Source organism: Enhydra lutris, unplaced genomic scaffold (assembly GCF_002288905.1).
Source record: "Enhydra lutris kenyoni isolate GAN:26980312 unplaced genomic scaffold, ASM228890v2 scaffoldscaffold78, whole genome shotgun sequence".
Taxonomy (NCBI): Eukaryota; Metazoa; Chordata; class Mammalia; order Carnivora; family Mustelidae; genus Enhydra; species Enhydra lutris.
Genome location: NW_019154162.1, coordinates 884,042 through 902,398, shown reverse-complemented (window position 1 = coordinate 902,398; position 18,357 = coordinate 884,042). Strand labels below are relative to the sequence as shown.

The 18,357-nt window shown below is 38.4% G+C and overlaps 1 protein-coding gene across 3 annotated transcripts in view; it reads right to left on the bottom strand.

Annotated features, from left to right (window-relative positions):
- Positions 1-18,357, bottom strand: part of LOC111160860 (contactin associated protein like 5) — an 823,942-nt gene that overhangs the window by 393,242 nt on the left and 412,343 nt on the right. For 2 of the 3 annotated variants that reach the window (XM_022524243.1, XM_022524245.1), the window contains one exon: positions 17,340-17,483. In XM_022524243.1, coding sequence (XP_022379951.1) covers positions 17,340-17,483 — 144 coding nt within the window. The remainder of the gene's footprint in view (positions 1-17,339; positions 17,484-18,357) is intronic. The other variant, XM_022524244.1, reaches the window with a different exon arrangement.

Genomic DNA, 18,357 nt, shown 5'->3' with positions numbered 1-18,357 from the left:
CTAAAACTGTAATACCTATGTTTGGGGTGGTGAATATGCTAGATCAACACTGTCTAAGAGAAATAGTATGTGAGGCACATAGGTATTTTCACATTTTCTGTAGCAGGATACCTGGGTTTCTCAGTTGGTTAAGGGTCTGCCTGTAGCATATGTTATGACCCCAAGGTCCTGGGGTAGAGCCCTGAGTCAGGCTTCCTGCTCTGTGGGGAGTCTGCTTCTCCCTCTCCCTCTGTCCCCCCTCCACCCCAGCCCCTATCCTTCTCTCTCTCACTCTGTTCTTTCTTTTTCAAATAAACAAATAAAATACTTAAAAATAAATAAATATATAAATAAAGTTTTCTGTAACTATATTAAAAAGAAAGAAGTAAAATGAAAGAGATTAATTTAATTAACTTAATTTTAATTTGAATATTGGGCATTTATATTATTTAATGTTATTAAACAAATATTATTTAAACATGTAGTCAATACTAAAATTATTGAGTTGTGTTTTTTATTTACTCTTTCCAGCATATCTCAATTTGATCTAGCCAAATTTCAAATGCTCAATAGCCACACATGGCTAGTGGCTACCATATTGGATTGCACAAGTCCAAAGTGTCCTTATAATAGTGATGGTAGACCTTGACACCAAAGTAAAAACTGTAACACTTTTTACATGAGAATTCTCATATACTGACCTTTATTGTTCAACGAGACTTGGGTAAAGATCCCTAGTTTACCTACTGAAAATCCATTCTCCTTGCCTTTCTTGTAGTGGAACTCCAATTTATTTGAGGTAGCACTATGTTCAAGTGGGTGGCTACATGTCTCCAGTCCCCCTGCAGATCTGTATGCTCAGGTAACTTAGTCTGGTTTATGAGGCATGGCAGGGCAGAAGCATTGGTTGGGACTTCCTGGAAGCCTTAAGAAGTGCTGACTCAGCTGGCAGGGATACTCTTTTGCCTCCCCCCTACCCCCCCACCCCCCCACCTCCCCACCCCCACTGAAGCTTTGATGTAGATATGATACCTCAAGTTCCAGAAGCTTGCTGGGACTCTTAGGATAGAAGCCACAGAGTAAGAATGGCTTCCTTGAAAGGTGAAATAGTCTGAGTCTCTAACTACTTCCTGCGGCTTCTAGTCTCTATGTTAATATTTTGTTGAGGGGGCAGGGAAGGCTACAGATAACTAATACAAATACTTCCTGTGGTCTTCAGATAATAAAACTTTAAGTGACTGTTATGATCTGAATTGTGTTTCCCCAGAATCGATATGTTGTTACTCTAACCCCCAGCACTTCAGAATGGGATAGTATTTGGAGATGAGACCTATAAAGAGGGGATGAAGTTAAAATGAGGTCATTAGGGTCACCTCTAATCCAATCTAACTGGTGTCTGTACAAGAAGAGGAAAATTGGACACAGAAAAATCAGCTGTATGGAGAAACAGATGAGAGGCCAGTTAAGGACCTAGGCAGATGATGCCCAAGTGCAAACCAAGGAGAGAGGCCTCAGGAGAAAACAAACCTCCCAATACCCTGATCTCAGAATTCTACTCTCCAGAACTATAAGAACGTAAATTTCTATTGTTTGAACCAAGCTAGTCTATGGTAGTTTGATATGTAAGACTTTGTAAACTAATACAGCGATAGAGGCCTTTTAAATAATTCTCCTTAATGAAATGTTTCTGTTGAAAGGTATTTCAGACAATGTTTTCAAGGTTTTATTTATTTATTTGACAGGGAGAGAGAGAGAGCAAGCACAGGTACAAGTAGGCAGAGCGGCAGGCAGAGGAAGAGGGAGATGCAGAGCAGGGAGCCCGACAGAGGGCTCCATCCCAGGATCCAGAGATCATGACCTGAACCAAAGGTAGTCACTTAACTGACTGAGCCACCCAGGTGCCCCTGAAAGGCATTTTAGATGTTCTAAAGAATGTTTCTCAGTCACAGTGCCAAACTAAGTTAATCACGACGTTTATCCAATTACATAGTAACCATCATGGATAGAGAAGCCACAACTCCTGACTCATACAGTGGTTTCTCTGTAGGTCAGAACTACTTCTGCATCAGGGATATAGAAATCATTAGTGGGGGTAGATGTCCTGAAGATCGTATTTTTTTTTCAAGATCTATTTATTTATTTACTTGAGGAGAGGAGAGAGAGAGAGCACATACAGAAGGAGAGGAGAGAGAGAGCACATGCAGAAGGAGAGGGAGAAGCAGGGAATCTGATGTGTGGCTTAGTCCCAAAGCTCTGAGAATATGACATAAGCCAAAGACATACTTTTAACTGACAGAGCCATTTACGTACCCACTGGAGATCATCTTCTCATTCTCTGCCTCAGGTGGCTGAAAGTTAGATGGTATTGAGGATCTTTTACTTATATGTGAAGATCACTAGGTTTAGAGAGGAATAGCTTCCCTTCAGAAGATGCTTCTACTCTCCAGTGTTAAATAAGGAGGCATTCTCACTCTAATCAGATGCTACAAGTTTGTCTTGGTATAATAATCATTCCAACACAAGAATAAGTAAATATTTTTTAAGTACAAACTATCTGTAGTGTGCTAGTTTCCCTGCTGGGAATTCAAATTAGTCCTGTCTCCTCCTATTAAAAAAAAAAAAAAAGAAAGAAAGAAAGAAGAAAAAAAAAAGAAAAAAGAAAGCCATTCACTTACTCAACATTTGTTGATCACCATTTTTCTGATGTACTGTTACTTCAGCTAAAATTCAGAAATGCGGTGGGTAGAGCAGGACACACAAAATGTTCATAAAGCATATCATAGCAGATGAACATGGCTTTGGGATCAAAAAAGCCAGGACAGAGACTTCCTAACTATGCATCTTGGACGACTGGCTTTAATAGCATTACACTCATGTTTCTCAACTTCAAAATGAAACCACAAATACTTGTCCTTTCATAGGGTGAAATCAAAGATTGAAATAAATAATATGAAAATCAGTTGACAGAGTATCTGGCATATACTAAATGCTCAGTATGTTACTATTTTCATTACAGACTATGTTGATAAGAAGGAAAAAAAAGTTACACGAGATAATATTCTTTTTGAAAAAGAAAACTAGAAAATCTACATTGACACAGCATTTATAGTTGACTTTGTTTGATGGGATTGCAGGTGATTTTTTCTTTATTTCTACTTTTTTGTGTTTCACAAATTTCCTATAATCTGTAAACATGAATTCTCTTGTGAAAAGTGGGAATTACATATCATTTTTATTACACTTATTGGTCCATATGCTGTTTATTTAATTATATTGGTGGGAGGATGATTCTTGTGCTTTCCCAGAGCAGTATCAGCTCTAATTATTTCACACATTTATAAAACATGGGGACCCGCTATTTCTTAAAAAGGGTAAGAGGTTGTAAGGATATCGATCACAAAGCACTGAAATTTAAAACATGCCCTGGTTATAAACACTTGATTTTATGAGTAAAAACATGAAAAAAAAAAAAAAAAAAAAAAAACAAGACAAAACAAAACAAAACAAAACAAAAAAACCCAAGATGCTTAGATTGTCTTAATGGTTTTTGCCAGTCATGACACTGTTAAACGTTAAAAGTCTGGTAAAATTCATGTGCTTTCTAGTTTCCTGGAGGAATCGAGGACTACTGATTCAATATGGGGTATTGTATTTGCCCATGAATACAGAATGATGAACATTCACCAAAACCTCAGCATATAAAACTAAATATCTTCTGGGGCTGCCCGACCTTCCATTCACCTTGAGAAACTAGCACTGAATGCTCCATCCTCAGGGTCTGATTCTCAGCTGTGTTCTTGCAGCACTCCACAAAATCATACTGTGCTTAGAAGCTTCCACAATGCACCATCTAAAACTGAGGTAAATGGTGGATTTTAGGGCATGCCCTCAGCCCCAAATCTGCTCAGACACCACATTTCTATCACAGACATATCAACTGTGGCTTGCACAGGCTAAATGTGTCCATTTAGCCATATTCTTGACCTCAGGGTACCTTTCTTAAAGTTCTAGTCAATCATTAAATTTTTAAATTATTTTTAAATTATCCTTATTTTTAAAAGAGAAGACTTTTATTTAGCTACTGGACTGTATTGATGCAATAAAGACAAATGACAAATATGAATGTCCTTCAAAGGGCTTGTTTCCTTGGCAGAAGCAAGGTAAATTTTGGAACTCATTGTCAGGGAGGAAATTGATGTAATAATCGACCACCTTGGGTGAGAATGGATAACCCATGGGCTGACTTAGGAATAGAAAGATGAGCCAAACTAGGATATTAGAGAAAATGGTGGAAAGAAATGGCAAAGAAATAAAACTATTTCAAAGGAGGGCAGTGAGTTGCATGAGAAAACCTTTAGGTAAAATATAGGAATAAGTTTTAGGAGAATTGTGGCATAGCAAATCCTCATCGGAAGGGTACATTATTTGGGTGATTCAAATGCAGGTCTGCCTATGGCACACATCAAGCTTTTTGAGTACGAAAAATGCTTTTTCATGTAGTAAATTACATGGACCTACAAAAGAGAGTAAGTGTAGTTTCATTATTTTCTATTGAGGAAATAGATAATGACAAAATGAAATAAATTAATACTTCCCTATTCACAAGAGCCTGTACCTGTATTTAGAGTTTGTGCTCATACACCTGTGAGGCATGCTATGATCACCCAAGTCCACACGCAGGTGATGTTAAACTATGAACACGTACGTGCTTCCCTTTGTCTTCCTTACCCTCTCTTCCAGAAGTCCTGTGCCTTTTGGTTTTTAACCCACAATTTAAAAGGAAGAAAAGAGATTAGCGATTGTGTCAGTTACCCGTTTCTGAGTTTCAGCTCCAAAGCCCTCCTTCTCCCTGTTTTGATGCTGAGATTGGACCCTGAAAACATTTTCCGCCCAAATGCTAGGATTTGCCAGTAGAGGGCACGAGAGAGCCACTGCAAGGACAAACCATTTGGCCGCCTACTCTACTGGGTTCCTGTCCTCCATCATTGATGGTCATTGGGGAACCCACTAATTCTGCATGCTTGAGCTCCAGCTGTGCCCTCAGCTAGCATTTTGTCCACTGGTAGCAGCTCCCACAGGCAGCTTAGACCTATGCTGGCTGGCAAGCTTTGTTGCTGTTGGCAGACTGCATGGTCCCAACCACCCACTTGGACCGGGTTTGAATCTCAGCCTAAGAGGAAGGCAGAGGGAGCTTTCCTTGTATCTAGTTCCTTCACTGTCTATTTTCTGGCAGCCTAGAGAAAGTACCTGATTTTTTCTAAGTGCTCATTCTGGACCATTAAGTCCTCTTTTACCCATGTTAGCAGTTACTACCCTCTACTTGCCAATATATTTTTAAAACATATATATAATAAAATTTTTCCTTTTCAAACAACCTGGACCTGGACAGAAATGTCTTCTAAATCTTGTGGCACAAAGTGAAGAGCTTCTAAGAAACGCGTCCACCTGTCCCACAAGGGATTCAAAGTCAGGTCCCTGCTCATTGAGACCCTGATGATTCAACAAGGAAAATTTATATAAGATTATTAGGAATTTATAAAGACACAGAAAAAGTTTGATTTTATCCACGATTTTTGTAATTTAAAATGTATTCTGGAGCTCTTAACTTACTGTCCGTAGGTGGACTTCAGGGGTATCTAGTGATCCAAAAATGTTATACAAAATAAAATGTTTTCATAATTTTCATTCTATTCTTCAAGGGGTATGTGGCTCCTAAGATATTTATAATCACTGACCTAAAACATTTAGAGTTGTTCTTGCAGAAGGCCATTTACACAACAGGATAGACATAGTCATAGGACTATAGTCTTCATGGGGAACATACAATGAGAAATGGTGAGCAAAATGGGACAATAAAAATAATTATAACACTGTCATTAGCTATTAATGATTCAGTGCCTATAATACCCCAGGAGTCACCAATCTATAAAGCAGGTGTTTTTTAGTTCTACCTTGAAGATGATGACACTGAAACATGAAGAGGTCAGGTAATTTTGTCCATCTTCTGCAGCTTGTGTCATGATGGTGGGAATTAATCTTACTGCCTTCAAAGATTATACTCTTCTTCAACACATAGTGCCTTCATTATGTACATTTCAACGTGATGAGTGGCACAGAACGTTATGCTTATTTTGTTTCCCAGAAATACTATGTCCTCATTTTGAGTTCCCATGCCCCTGCTCAAATTACCTTGGAATTGTCCTATTACATTGGAATTGTCCAAAGAGACGTCTTTCTTCAAAACCTACATCAAGTTCCTGGACACTCATGAAGTATTTCCTGAACCTCCTAGCCTGTGATTTCTCTTCCTTAATTCTTGTAATGTATTTTGCATCCTGCCAGTAGTTTTCAGTGGCTGGGGAAATGGTGTTCAGGAGCACAGTTGGGAGGGCAGGGCTGTAGTCAAAGTAAGAAAGCAAGAAGCTATAAAACCAAATGGAATAATTGAGAGAATCATTGAGAGTAATCAAGATACCAAAATGAATAAAAAGTATATGTCAAACTATTAAGGCAAGTGAGAAGAGGTGAGGAGGGGTGGCCATCAAAATGGTGACCAGGAGAATAGAAAGCACGTTATAAGGAGGCAAAGTATGGCAAAGTATGTCCATCGGCTCTTAATTTTGAGTTCTGAAATGGTGATGCAATGCCAAGGTTGTGGATGCTGGGGCAAAAAGAGGCTTAAAGTTTCCCATCCATTGAAGGCAAGGATTATTTGCTATGAGCACAGTAGATACTCTATAAATTATGTATTGAGATGATGATGATGAATCAAATGCTGAGTTATGTCATGTAATAGAAGTGTGGGTGTCACAACAAAGAAAGCATAATGGAGCTGAGTGATGAAAGGTGCTTTGAGGCAAAGGTGGGATCTGGAATGGCCACACAAGGCTAGCAGGCACAGCACATCTGACACTGCATGATTCCCAAACCCATGGTGGATTCTGCCTATGGGTCATAGCAGCTTCTTCTATGCAGGCTGGACCTGGAGCCATGATTCTCCATAGCACTGTGCTCCAGAGAGCCACAGACAATCCACTGGGGTTGACATAGGCAGGGTAGGAATGTAGTGGGTTCATACTGGTATACTCTAGGGAGGTTCCATCTTTAAGGTTTTGAAACTTCCTAATTATTTGCTATAAAACCACAGCCCCAAAGATCCTAAGGGGCTCCCTGAACCTAGTGTTGTCTGCCTGACTGCCAGTTCTCTCTGGGCCTCCGCATAAGGCAGCAACTCAAGGGTCCATGGTTGGCACAACCTGGGGGCTTCAGTACTCTGCTCCGCCTCAAGAAGTCATTGAACATGTTGAGTCTCATCCTGATTCAGACGTTAACCTACTTGCGAGTTTAGAGAAGGATGGATGGTTTGGGGCTAGGTCAGGGAAGAGCCAAGGGAGAAAAGCAGCTCAGTGCAGGAGCAATATGGAATGAAAAGGCTTAGACGTGCGTATGCATATAGTGAATTCCAGAAACATGGAACCATCTAGGCCTGGCTAGAAAAGAAGCAATGACAAGAAAGGGGAGGGGGAATAAACTTCTAGATATTGGAGGAGCTGATCATGAAGGATTCAAAACCCAAGCACACTTCTCCAATGAAGACATACAAATGGCTATCAGACACATGAAAAAATGTTCATCATCACTAGCCATCAGGGAGATTCAAATTAAAACCACATTGAGATACCACCTTACACCAGTTAGAATGGCCAAAATTAGCAAGACAGAAACAACATGTGTTGGAGGGGATGTGGAGAAAGGGGAACCCTCTTACACTGTTGGTGGGAACGCAAGTTGGTGCAGCCACTTTGGAGAACAGTGTGGAGATTCCTCAAGAAATTAAAAATAGAGCTTCCCTATGACCCTGCAATTGCACTACTGGGTATTTACCCCAAAGATACAGATGTAGTGAAAAGCAGGGCCATCTGTACCCCAATGTTCATAGCAGCAATGGCCACGGTCGCCAAACTGTGGAAAGAACCAAGATGCCCTTCAACGGACGAATGGATAAGGAAGATGTGGTCCATATACACTATGGAGTATTATGCCTCCATCAGAAAGGATGAATACCCAACTTTTGTAGCAGCATGGACGGGACTGGAAGAGATTATGCTGAGTGAAATAAGTCAAGCAGAGAGAGTCAATTATCATATGGTTTCACTTATTTGTGGAGCATAACAAATAGCATGGAGGACATGGGGAGATGGAGAGGAGAAGGGAGTTGGGGGAAATTGGAAGGGGAGGTGAACCATGAGAGACTATGGACTCTGAAAAACAATCTGAGGGGATTGAAGGGGTGGGGGGTGGGAGGTTGGGGGAACCAGGTGGTGGGTATTAGAGAGGGCACGGATTGCATGGAACACTGGGTGTGGTGCAAAACGGATTGCATGGAACACTGGGTGTGGTGCAAAAACAATGAATACTGTTATGCTGAAAATTAAAAAAAAAAACTTAAAAATTCTACCTAAAACTTATTTTAGAATTTAATATTCCTATTCCAAAATAAAAAAAATATTATGTCTGTATTTAAGGGTGAATTGTTGGCCTAAAAAAATGTGGAGGTTTAGAAGAACAACCTTTTTAGTCCATAGCAAACACCTACCTCTAAAGATGATGAAAAAGGCAAGACTGGCTATAGAGAGTTCTCTGACTCACGGAAGGGAGGAAGCTGGGCATAACAATAAACACAAAACAAAAGTGAAAAAAAAAAAAAAAAACCCAAGCAAAGAAGTTTCCATCACAAAATACAAGAGCCACTGGTTGCAAAAGGCTGAAGGAGACAAAAAATCCCAATGAAGACTCTTTGCCACATCCTTAATTGCAGAAGGTAGAGCCTGGCAGCCAGATGCTGGCAACTGGACATGCTGAGAGCCGTGAAGCCAGTGAGAAGCTCCAGCCAAGATCACAGCCACATGATTGTAAGGGAGTTAGGCTCTTCCCAGGCATTGCCTCTGCTGCTCTCTCTCATTCTGGGGATGAAGGCAAGGATTCTGCCCCAACACTCATACATTGCAAGGGATGCCCCAGGGAGATTTATTTGGTGATTAGCAAACTACATGGGACCATTTCTGAAATACCTCATTGGTCTTCAACTCTCAGGTAAGCAGTGTTATCACAAAGCTGCCCAGCCTTGTATTTTTTTCCCCTACTTTGGTGTGAAAGTCATTTAAGGCCCTAGGAAAAAATAGATGTATAATAAAAATGAATAAAAGCCGATGGTGTAGTGCTTTCCAAAAGAAGAGGAAGAAGACTGTGAATGACACAGAAGCTGACTATTTATCATTGACTTTCCTGGGTCCTGGGCATAAAGCATCTTTCAGTATAAAGTGTGGATAACAATGTCTGCCCCTGTCTGCCTCTCACAGAGGTTTCAGGGACAAAGGAGTGAACACAACCACAGGTCCATCTGCCACTTCCCTTTACTCTCCTCTGATATTAGCATTGTGATTTGTGGCATCATGATTATCTATAAGACAGCGCTCTGAAACAAGATATCTTCAAATGAAGGGACTATCATTGCTGATATTATTGGGGGAAAACATGAGCATAAAAAACACACTCAGGTTATTAGCTGGAAGTTTTGCAGAAGAAAAGAACCTGAGTTGATTTCAAGTATCATTTAGACCTGTTCTTTTTATTTTTCTTTTTTTTATTTTTATACCGAGGTATAACTAACATATCATGTTATGTTCGTTTCAGGTGTATGATCTAATGATTCTACAATTCTAGACATTTCTCAGTGCTCATCAATTTAAATGTATTCTTGATCCCCTTTGGTTATTTCATCCATCTCCCCATCCACCTCCCCTCTGGCAAACACCAGTTTGTCCTCTGTATTTAAGAATCTGTTTGGGGGGGGATTTGGGTGGTTCAGCCAGTTAAGCATCTGCCTCTGGCTTGGGTCCTGATGCCAGGGTCCTAGGACCAAAGTCCTGAATTAGGCTCCTTGTGTAGTGGAGAGTGTGCTTCCCCCTTCACCCTCTGCCTGCTGCTCTGTCTGCTTGTGCTCTCTCTCTCTTTCTCTGTTAAATAAATAAATAAAGTCTTTTTTGAAAAAAAGACTGGTTTTGTTTGTTTGCCTCTTTTTTTTTCTTTGTTTTGTTTCTTAGATTCTACATGACTGAAATCATATGATACTGGTTTTTCTCTGACTGACTTACTTGACTTACCCTCTATGTCTATCCAAGTTGTTGCAAATTAACCCCACTCTTTTAAAAGGCATTTGAATATTCAAATGAGGGGAAAGTATGAGGTGGCACTGGCAGGAGAAGCAGGTGCTTCTACACACTGTGTGTGTGTAGGGAAACTGGTACAGACTATAAACAATTGAGTCAAAAGTCCATAATTATTCATCCAATAATCTTCACTCCTGGTTATCTATTCTGAATTTTAGAAAATTACCTTTTCATTATGTTTGCAATCTCCACATTATTTTTGGCAGTAAAAATTCAAGACACTCAAAATTTTAGCACAGTAGAATCTTTAAAGATTTTTTTAAAATGTATTAGAAAGACAGAGCAGGGGGCAGGAGCAGAGGGAAATGGACAAACAGACTCTACACTGAGTGTGGAACCCAATGAGGGACTTGACCTTGAGATCATGACTGAGCCCAAATCAAGAGTCTGACACATAACCACCTGAGCCACCCAGGAGCCTGTAACCACTGTAGAATCTTAAAGGCACTCTGATGAATTGAGTTAATGCTTAAATTATGTTTTATATAAAAAGATTAAAAAATTTAAAAAATTTAATAAAAATTTTAAAGATGAAGCACCTGGGGTGTTCAGTTGGTTAAGTGGCTGCCTTCAGTTCCAGTCATAATCCTGCGGTCCTGAGTTGGAGCCCTGCATCAGGCTCCTTGCTCAGAGGGGAGCCTCCTTCTCCCACTGCTTCCCCACCTGACCCCCACTCATGTTCACTCTCTCTCTCTCTCCCCTCTCAAGTAAATAAACAAAATCTTTTTAAAAATTTAGCAATGTAAAATATATTTTAAGAAAAATATTAACTATAAGAAGCAAGAAAAAAAATTGTCAATAAAATATGGTCTATGTTATATAAAATATAAATTTAAAACATGAAAAATGAAATAATACAGATGAGATCAATGTTTTGTTCTCAGGCTGGTTTTGTGTTTTATTTTGTATATTCCAAATATTCATCAAAAATATATAGAAAACATACAATTTCAACTTGTTTAATAGCTTCAAGTAATGATTTTACTAGATGAGCTATGAAATTGGCCATCTTAGAAAAACAAGTCATAACATTGATTTAAGGTAGAATGATTTTCAGAGAGGATGACCATTCCACTGTTAGTTTATTTTTTTAACTTTACATTACATTATTCCTCATACAATCTTGAAACTAACTTTAATGTGCCCACCAAAGAAAGGAAGAAAATTTTCTGGAAGCTAATAATTTAGATTTTTTTTTTTCCAGGTTATGAGGAGCATACAACAGAGAAGCAGGTGGTGTGAATGTCAGACTGGTCAAATGATAGTGGATGACAGTAGGAATGTGGAGAGAGAAGACATGATATGTTAGTTGCTTTTTCAAGTGATTCCTTCCATCAAGGAAAAGTATCATTTATCACAGAGCATACTCACAGAGATGAAACATAATCCTGGGGACAAACTGAAGAGATTATAGGCTTCACTAGACACCAGGGACTTTTCTCTGAGCAATTTTCATGAACTTCTGGGTCACAGACAGGTAGGGCAAAGGTTGCTTTGCCACTGTGTGTGTGCGCATGCACGTGTGTGTGTGCATATACAATGTGAGTGTGTGTGTGATTTCATGTGCACCCTTTTGTTTATCTCTGAGTGTATTTTCTTGGCTTTGGAGCTACAAGAAATAAACAACCACACTGCACTGAGTATTGTGGCAGCAGATGCAAACAAGAGACAATAAACCTCACAGAAGCCTGCTTATCTTACCTACCTGTATGCCTATTACATCAAGTCCACTGGGCAACACCTTTTTTACATTCTTTATTTCAATGGAGCCCATCATTTGATAAAATCTGGGCTGGAAATGGTCATTCAATTTCCTCAGATGAATTAGGTAAATAAGTTTGTGATATATGCACTCAAAATCCACTCCATGGTTCATATGGTTTGGAAATAAACTAAACTTCAGATTCAGGAAGTAGAACCTAAGCTGTCGCCAATCTACTCTTTTATTTGTTGGGGTCATAGAATACAAAGCTATGTGTTTAGAAATGCAGCGGCTCTCTCAGCCATTCTGTTACCGCAGGTGTTGGTTTGAGAAGACCAAGAAGCTTCCCAATCAGCTGAGTGGAAACACATTTCGGGATTGCATTAAGCGATTTCAGCCATGAGGCTGGGAGTATCATTCTATGTGTTTAGTATTTTGGCTACCACCCATTCAATTCCTTAATTTCAATTATTTGGAGAAAAAGGCACAAAAGTGAATTGATATAGTCAATTAGCTCAAAAGCCAAATCTATATCCATAGTCCTGCTATTAGCCACTTTTTCCCCCTCTTCTGTTGGAGAAAATGTAAAGGAACAAGACCATTTCTACTATGCTCTTCCTTTAAATGAAAAAAAAATCATTTTAAGACCTACAGTGAAGTAAGTTAGACCTCAGCTAACAACCAATCACCTTATTCTCCTTGCCTCTGGATGAGGGGATGCAACCCTCAGAAAGCAGAGCTGAAAGAAAGCAGCATTTCTTGTGAAGTGGAAGGTATGAAATTAATCATTTTCAGGAAACTAGCAGGGCAATATATTTCTTATATTATGTATATAATAATCCACATTACAGGTACTGTACACACACTTCAATGGGCCATTTACTTTCTGATTGTTTATTATATGGTGCTGTATTAGCATAGGATGAAAGATTTGAGGAAGAATAGAGAGGTATTTTTTATGTCTACTTTAAGCTGTTAGTTTTACTGCATTTCAGGATGTGGAGGATCGTCTTGTAGTCAAATCGAGCCATAAAGACTAAATTGAATTATCCCCATGGAACAGCTGTTCAATCTCCAGGGAGTGGGCAGGTCCCACTGGATGAGGCCAACGTGGGTGCTTCCTTGAGCCTTGAATCACATTTTGTAATTTATGGGTGTCATCATACCCTTGCTACCTGATTTGTTGATTCCTCAACTCTTCCTGCTCAACTCTGAACTTTCCAAGACTCAATAACTATGAGAGTCTGTGAACACTGGCAAAGGACAAAAACACCATCCCTTTCAAAAACCCTTACTTAGCACATCAGTGACTTAGTTACTTGGAGCAAAGCTGATTTTGTAGCTGATATTATGTCTTTGGGGGAACACTTTAAGCCTGAGTAGGAGAATAAAACAGTTTTTACTTGTAATTAACAGTGAAAACTCTCCCTTCCCTCACAGAATTCCTAAAGGAAAAAGACTAGGTGTATAAAGGTGTGTGTGCGTGCGTGTGTGTGTGTGTGTGTGTGTAGTGATATCAATTCTCACTTAAGCAAGGTGATGGAAGCAATTTGGAATAAAAATACATTTCTTTTTTTTTTTTCCTTTAAGTTTTGAAGGTTAAAACTAAAGGTTGTCTACCTGCAAAGTAAAACAGTTTTCTTGGGATTATTTTTTCCCCAAGTACATTAGTGCTAAATGGATCTTTGTGCTTCATATTATTACCACCAATTAAACTCCAAGGAATGAAGTATGCTCACAATGTTTCAGGCAACTTGGTAAGTGCTAGAGTAGTATAAAATCAACAAAACACTTATTAAAGTTTTGGTTAATCATTCTCTCAGAAAAAAGAGATGATGAAAAGCTTCCAATATTCAGAAGTTCATTTTTTCTCCATGTTCTCTTTTTTTTGTTGTTCTGTGTAACCAGCACATTTTTAAATATATGCCATCATTAAAGATATTTATAACACATAATATGTATGGATATTTCCTTTTTGGATATAGCCCTGAGGATTTTAGTTATTTACATGGAAGGCTCAGGCTAGCATACTATTGAACCTGTTTATAAACAGTGGAAGTAAACAATATCATGAGCTCCTTGTGTTTCAACACACTCTGCCAACACCTTGCACAATGGCAAATGGTGTCCTGACTTTCATATGTGTTGACATTCATGTCATTACTCTAAACTAAACTCCCAGTAGTGTGGGATCTTATTGCCAACAGGCAGACTGAACTCAATGACACTGGTATATTATGAAATATTTGTTAGTAATATTTGGGATGGGATGGGCATGAGTGTATTTTACATGGCTCAAGTCTCCTGAATGAGACTGAAGAAAAATATCACCAGCAATCTAGTGATTAGGTCAACTGGGAGATGGACAACCTAAGTACACATGGATAAGATAATTGTCAAGACCCCTGAGCATGAGCCAGGGATGGGTAAGTAATATCACTGGATCTCCTAGAACCAGAGTCAGAGAATTAACCGTCTCTTAGCATCATCATTACTCTTCAGAACTACAGGAGTCAGAAATTTGGTGCTAACCTTTTAAAATAATTGCAACCTTTAACCGCACATATGATTCCCCTCAAGCAAGTCTATCTCACACCCTGGAATCCAATGGCCACTTTAAAAACTGCTTTACCTATATAAAATTCAAATGCCCAAATGCAATAAAGTATTCATTATAAGGTCTGCTTATCAAGGGGGAAAATAAACATCAAGGTCATTTAAGTCCCATAGGTTTTCTACAGTCTGCTGGCCAGATTACAAAGAGAATCAGATTTTGCCTGTCAAATGATGTGGTGGCCAACTTTTGTCATGGCTTTTGGAAGAGTGTCAGTTAAAAGGAGTTTCACTTCTGGGAAGATGGAGTAGTGTAATTTTCTCTATTACCCCCACTAAGTACAACTAAAAACTGCTAGACATTATGTATAAAATAAACCTGAGAAGATTGAATGGTGGAGAAAAGAAAGTATGCTTAAGGATCTTGAGAACCAATGAACAACAGTAAAGAATTCCCCAGATTTTCTTTTTGTCTCATACATCTTAGAGTTGTTGCTGAGAAGTCAGCAACCTGAAGAGACCAAATGGAGCAGATAAAAAGTAAATCCCAAATAGAAGCCTGCTCTCTATGATCAAAGGCCCAGGAGAAGGATAGCTTAGTAAGACAGAGTATCTTTAGACAATAACTGTTCTCTGCCAGCCAAACACCATACAAAGAACTCTGACCCTATTTCCATTCATCTATGCTATAGCAATGTTTTGAAACCCCTGACCAAGACTGGGTCAGAAAAGACTGAGTAGGGAGCAGGAACTTTAAGCTTTGTCAGAGTGTAGCAAGCTTCTCCCTATAGTATCAGTTGAAACCACATGTTTGGTACAGCTTGGACTGTATACCCCCACTCAGCAGTTGTGAGCAACCCCACTCACTTCCTGCAGGGATGGTGTTGGAGATGTTTTAGTGCCAACTCATGACTTTCATCACAGTCTAGTGATAACAAAGAAATCCCCACACACATACACACTGCAATGGCAATGGAGGTCACATGGAGAACAGTGATGAGGTTCTCATACACATCCCAGCCAGTTGGAGGTATCACTGAAGAGCTGATGGGGAGCCGGAGCTCTCATTCTTCTCCACCATACCCTTAGGTGTCAATGGAGTCTGAGTGGAACACTTGGATACTATCCCCACCCACCTAGGAGAAATAAGGTAAAATCCCCTCTCCGCTATTGGAATAGTGTCAGAGAAAGGCAGCTAATAGAGAATAGCTATTATGATTGATCATAGCATAATCCCCAAAGTGTTCAAGTTAAAATAAAAATCTTCTTGTTATATAGCAAGAAACAGAAAGACCTCAAATTGAATTTAAAAAGGTAATCAATAGATGCCAACACTGAGATGACAAAAATAATGTTAGAATTATGTGACAAATAGTTTTAAGCAGCAATTATAATAAAAATCCTTCAAGGAACAACCACACATGTGAGACAAATAAGAACATAGAAAGATCCAGCAAAAAAATAAAAAGTCTTAGCAAGAAAACAAAAAAGGTAAAGAAGAACGAGATGAAAGTTTTGGAACTGAAAAATACAATAAAATAATAAAAATAATTAACAGATATGCACAATAACCAAATGAAGAGAGTAAGGAAAGAATGAGTGAACTTGAGGATCTTACAATAGAAATTACTCAATTTGAACAAAAGACAAAAGAAACCAAGAAGAAAACATGAACAAAGGGTCAGGGACTTGTGGGATTATGATGAAAGATGTAGCATTCATCATTGTGGAATTCAGAAAAGAGAAGAGAAAGAGAGAACTAAAAATTACTCAAATAAATGGCACAGTTTGGAGAAAGACAACAGCCCACACATTCAAGAAACTGAATGAAATCCAAACAGGATAAACATAAAGATATCATTTAGTACATAATGGTCAAACTTCTGAAAACAAAAGACAAAGGAAAGATCTTGAAAGCACTGAGAGAGAAATAACAGCTTATCTATGGGGCAAAATATTTTAGTAATAGTTTATTTGTCCCCCAAAAAATTGAAGCCAGAAGAAAGTGGCCTAATATTTTTCAAGAACTGAAAGAAAACAACAATCAAACCAGAGTCTTCTATACGGGGAACATAGCCTTCAAGAATGGAATAGCTACCAAGACATTATAGATTGAAGGACAGCTAAGAACTTGTCACCAGCACACACCTTGAAAAATGGCAAAAGGAAGACAGAAATCCTGTGTATATACTAAAACATAGAGACATGAAATATATGAAGTGAAACAGATAGAACTGGAAGGAGAAATGAACAAGTCCACAATTATAACTGGAAATATCAACACCATTATTGAGTACCTACTATGTACAAGGCACTCTGCTAGGTATTGGGTATGCAGTGGTGAAAAAGAAAAAAAAGCCATCTCTGGCTCTCAGTCTATTGGGGAAGATAAATGTTAATGAATTAGAAAAGGATGTAACTTGCCAGCATGATAAATGCTACAAAGTAAATCTCAAAAACACAGAAAGTTTAACTCCTCTTGTTCAAAATTCCATATTTTAATATAAATAATAAGGAGGTAAATATGCAATTCACAAGCTATAGAATCTGTGGCTCTACTGTTGCATTTCCCAGAGATAATAAAGGACTGAGACTAATACAAGGTACGCTGCAACACTCCCCACAGCTGGCACACAACTGATAGCCAGGAAAATGGAATTCTCTAGGTGCCTCTAATGTATTGTTCCTCCTGATAACGCAGTTCACACCGGCTCAGTTCCTGCCTTTTCTCTTGCTCTCCACTTTCACCTGGGAGACTGATAGGACCTCAAAGAATATAATATAAACACATTATAAAGAAGTTCAGGAAATGGGATGGGAAAAAGACTTACTCCAATGTATTAGAAACCACCACGCTGAGAAAGGTGTTGACTTACCACAGTGTAGATCTGATGCTTTCGTCTTTTAGCCAGGTCAATTATATTTATTCCATTGTAGTAAAGGTTTTCAATACATCCATGGAAGTTTTTCTTTAAAAAGGTCCCAGGTTTGCCTGGTACTGGAATTCCTCCAAAACTAAGCTTTATGAAGAGGGGGGGAAAAAAATCAGCTCTTAGTTATAAGCCCTGAAGGAGTAGGAAAGAAAAGTAAGCGAGTGAATTTTAGTAGTTTCAATTGTATGTGTGAGCCAAGTGGCTCAAATAATTATAGATACCACTTGATTGCACATTTAAAAGGATACTGATTAGCCCACATAAAAATAACTATAATTGCTTGCTTTTTAAGGGCTTATTTTACAAAACTATTTCACTTCCTTTCTGAACCTTTTTAATACTAAATAAAACAATAATTTATAGGAGGGAGAAATTAAAAAAATCAACAACTTTATATTTATCTCTTGTGCAAACAAACTGAGAGAGTATAGCCAAATGAAAGCCAAGGGACAAACATAACATACCTCTGTTCACCTACAGAGAGACCTAGTTTAAAAGTCTGTGTTATACCAAATAATCCTATGTACATGATTATTTCCAAATTATTTTCTGTAAAGATGGAAGATAGGGAATAATCCAAACGTTCCATACAATTTCTTTAAAGGAAATAATCAAGAATTAATAGTATGGAAACTTACTTAGTTGTCAATAATGGTGCTTATATATGTGATAAAACAGCAAATGAACATAATGTTGATTGAGAAATCAAGTTATGATGTCAACAACAAAAAAATTATTTATACAATATAGACTTGGAGGAAATGCACTGAACTGCTAATCGTGCTTGCTTTGGGAAGAACATGAGATACTCATTTTGGGTTTTTTGTTTGTTTGTTTGTTTGTTTTGTTTTGTTTTACTACCATTCTTTCCAGTAAAATACTACAAATTGTTTTTGTAATATTAATACTATTTAAAGAAAAAACTTGATTGGTTGTGAATATTCTTACATTATACAAGAGA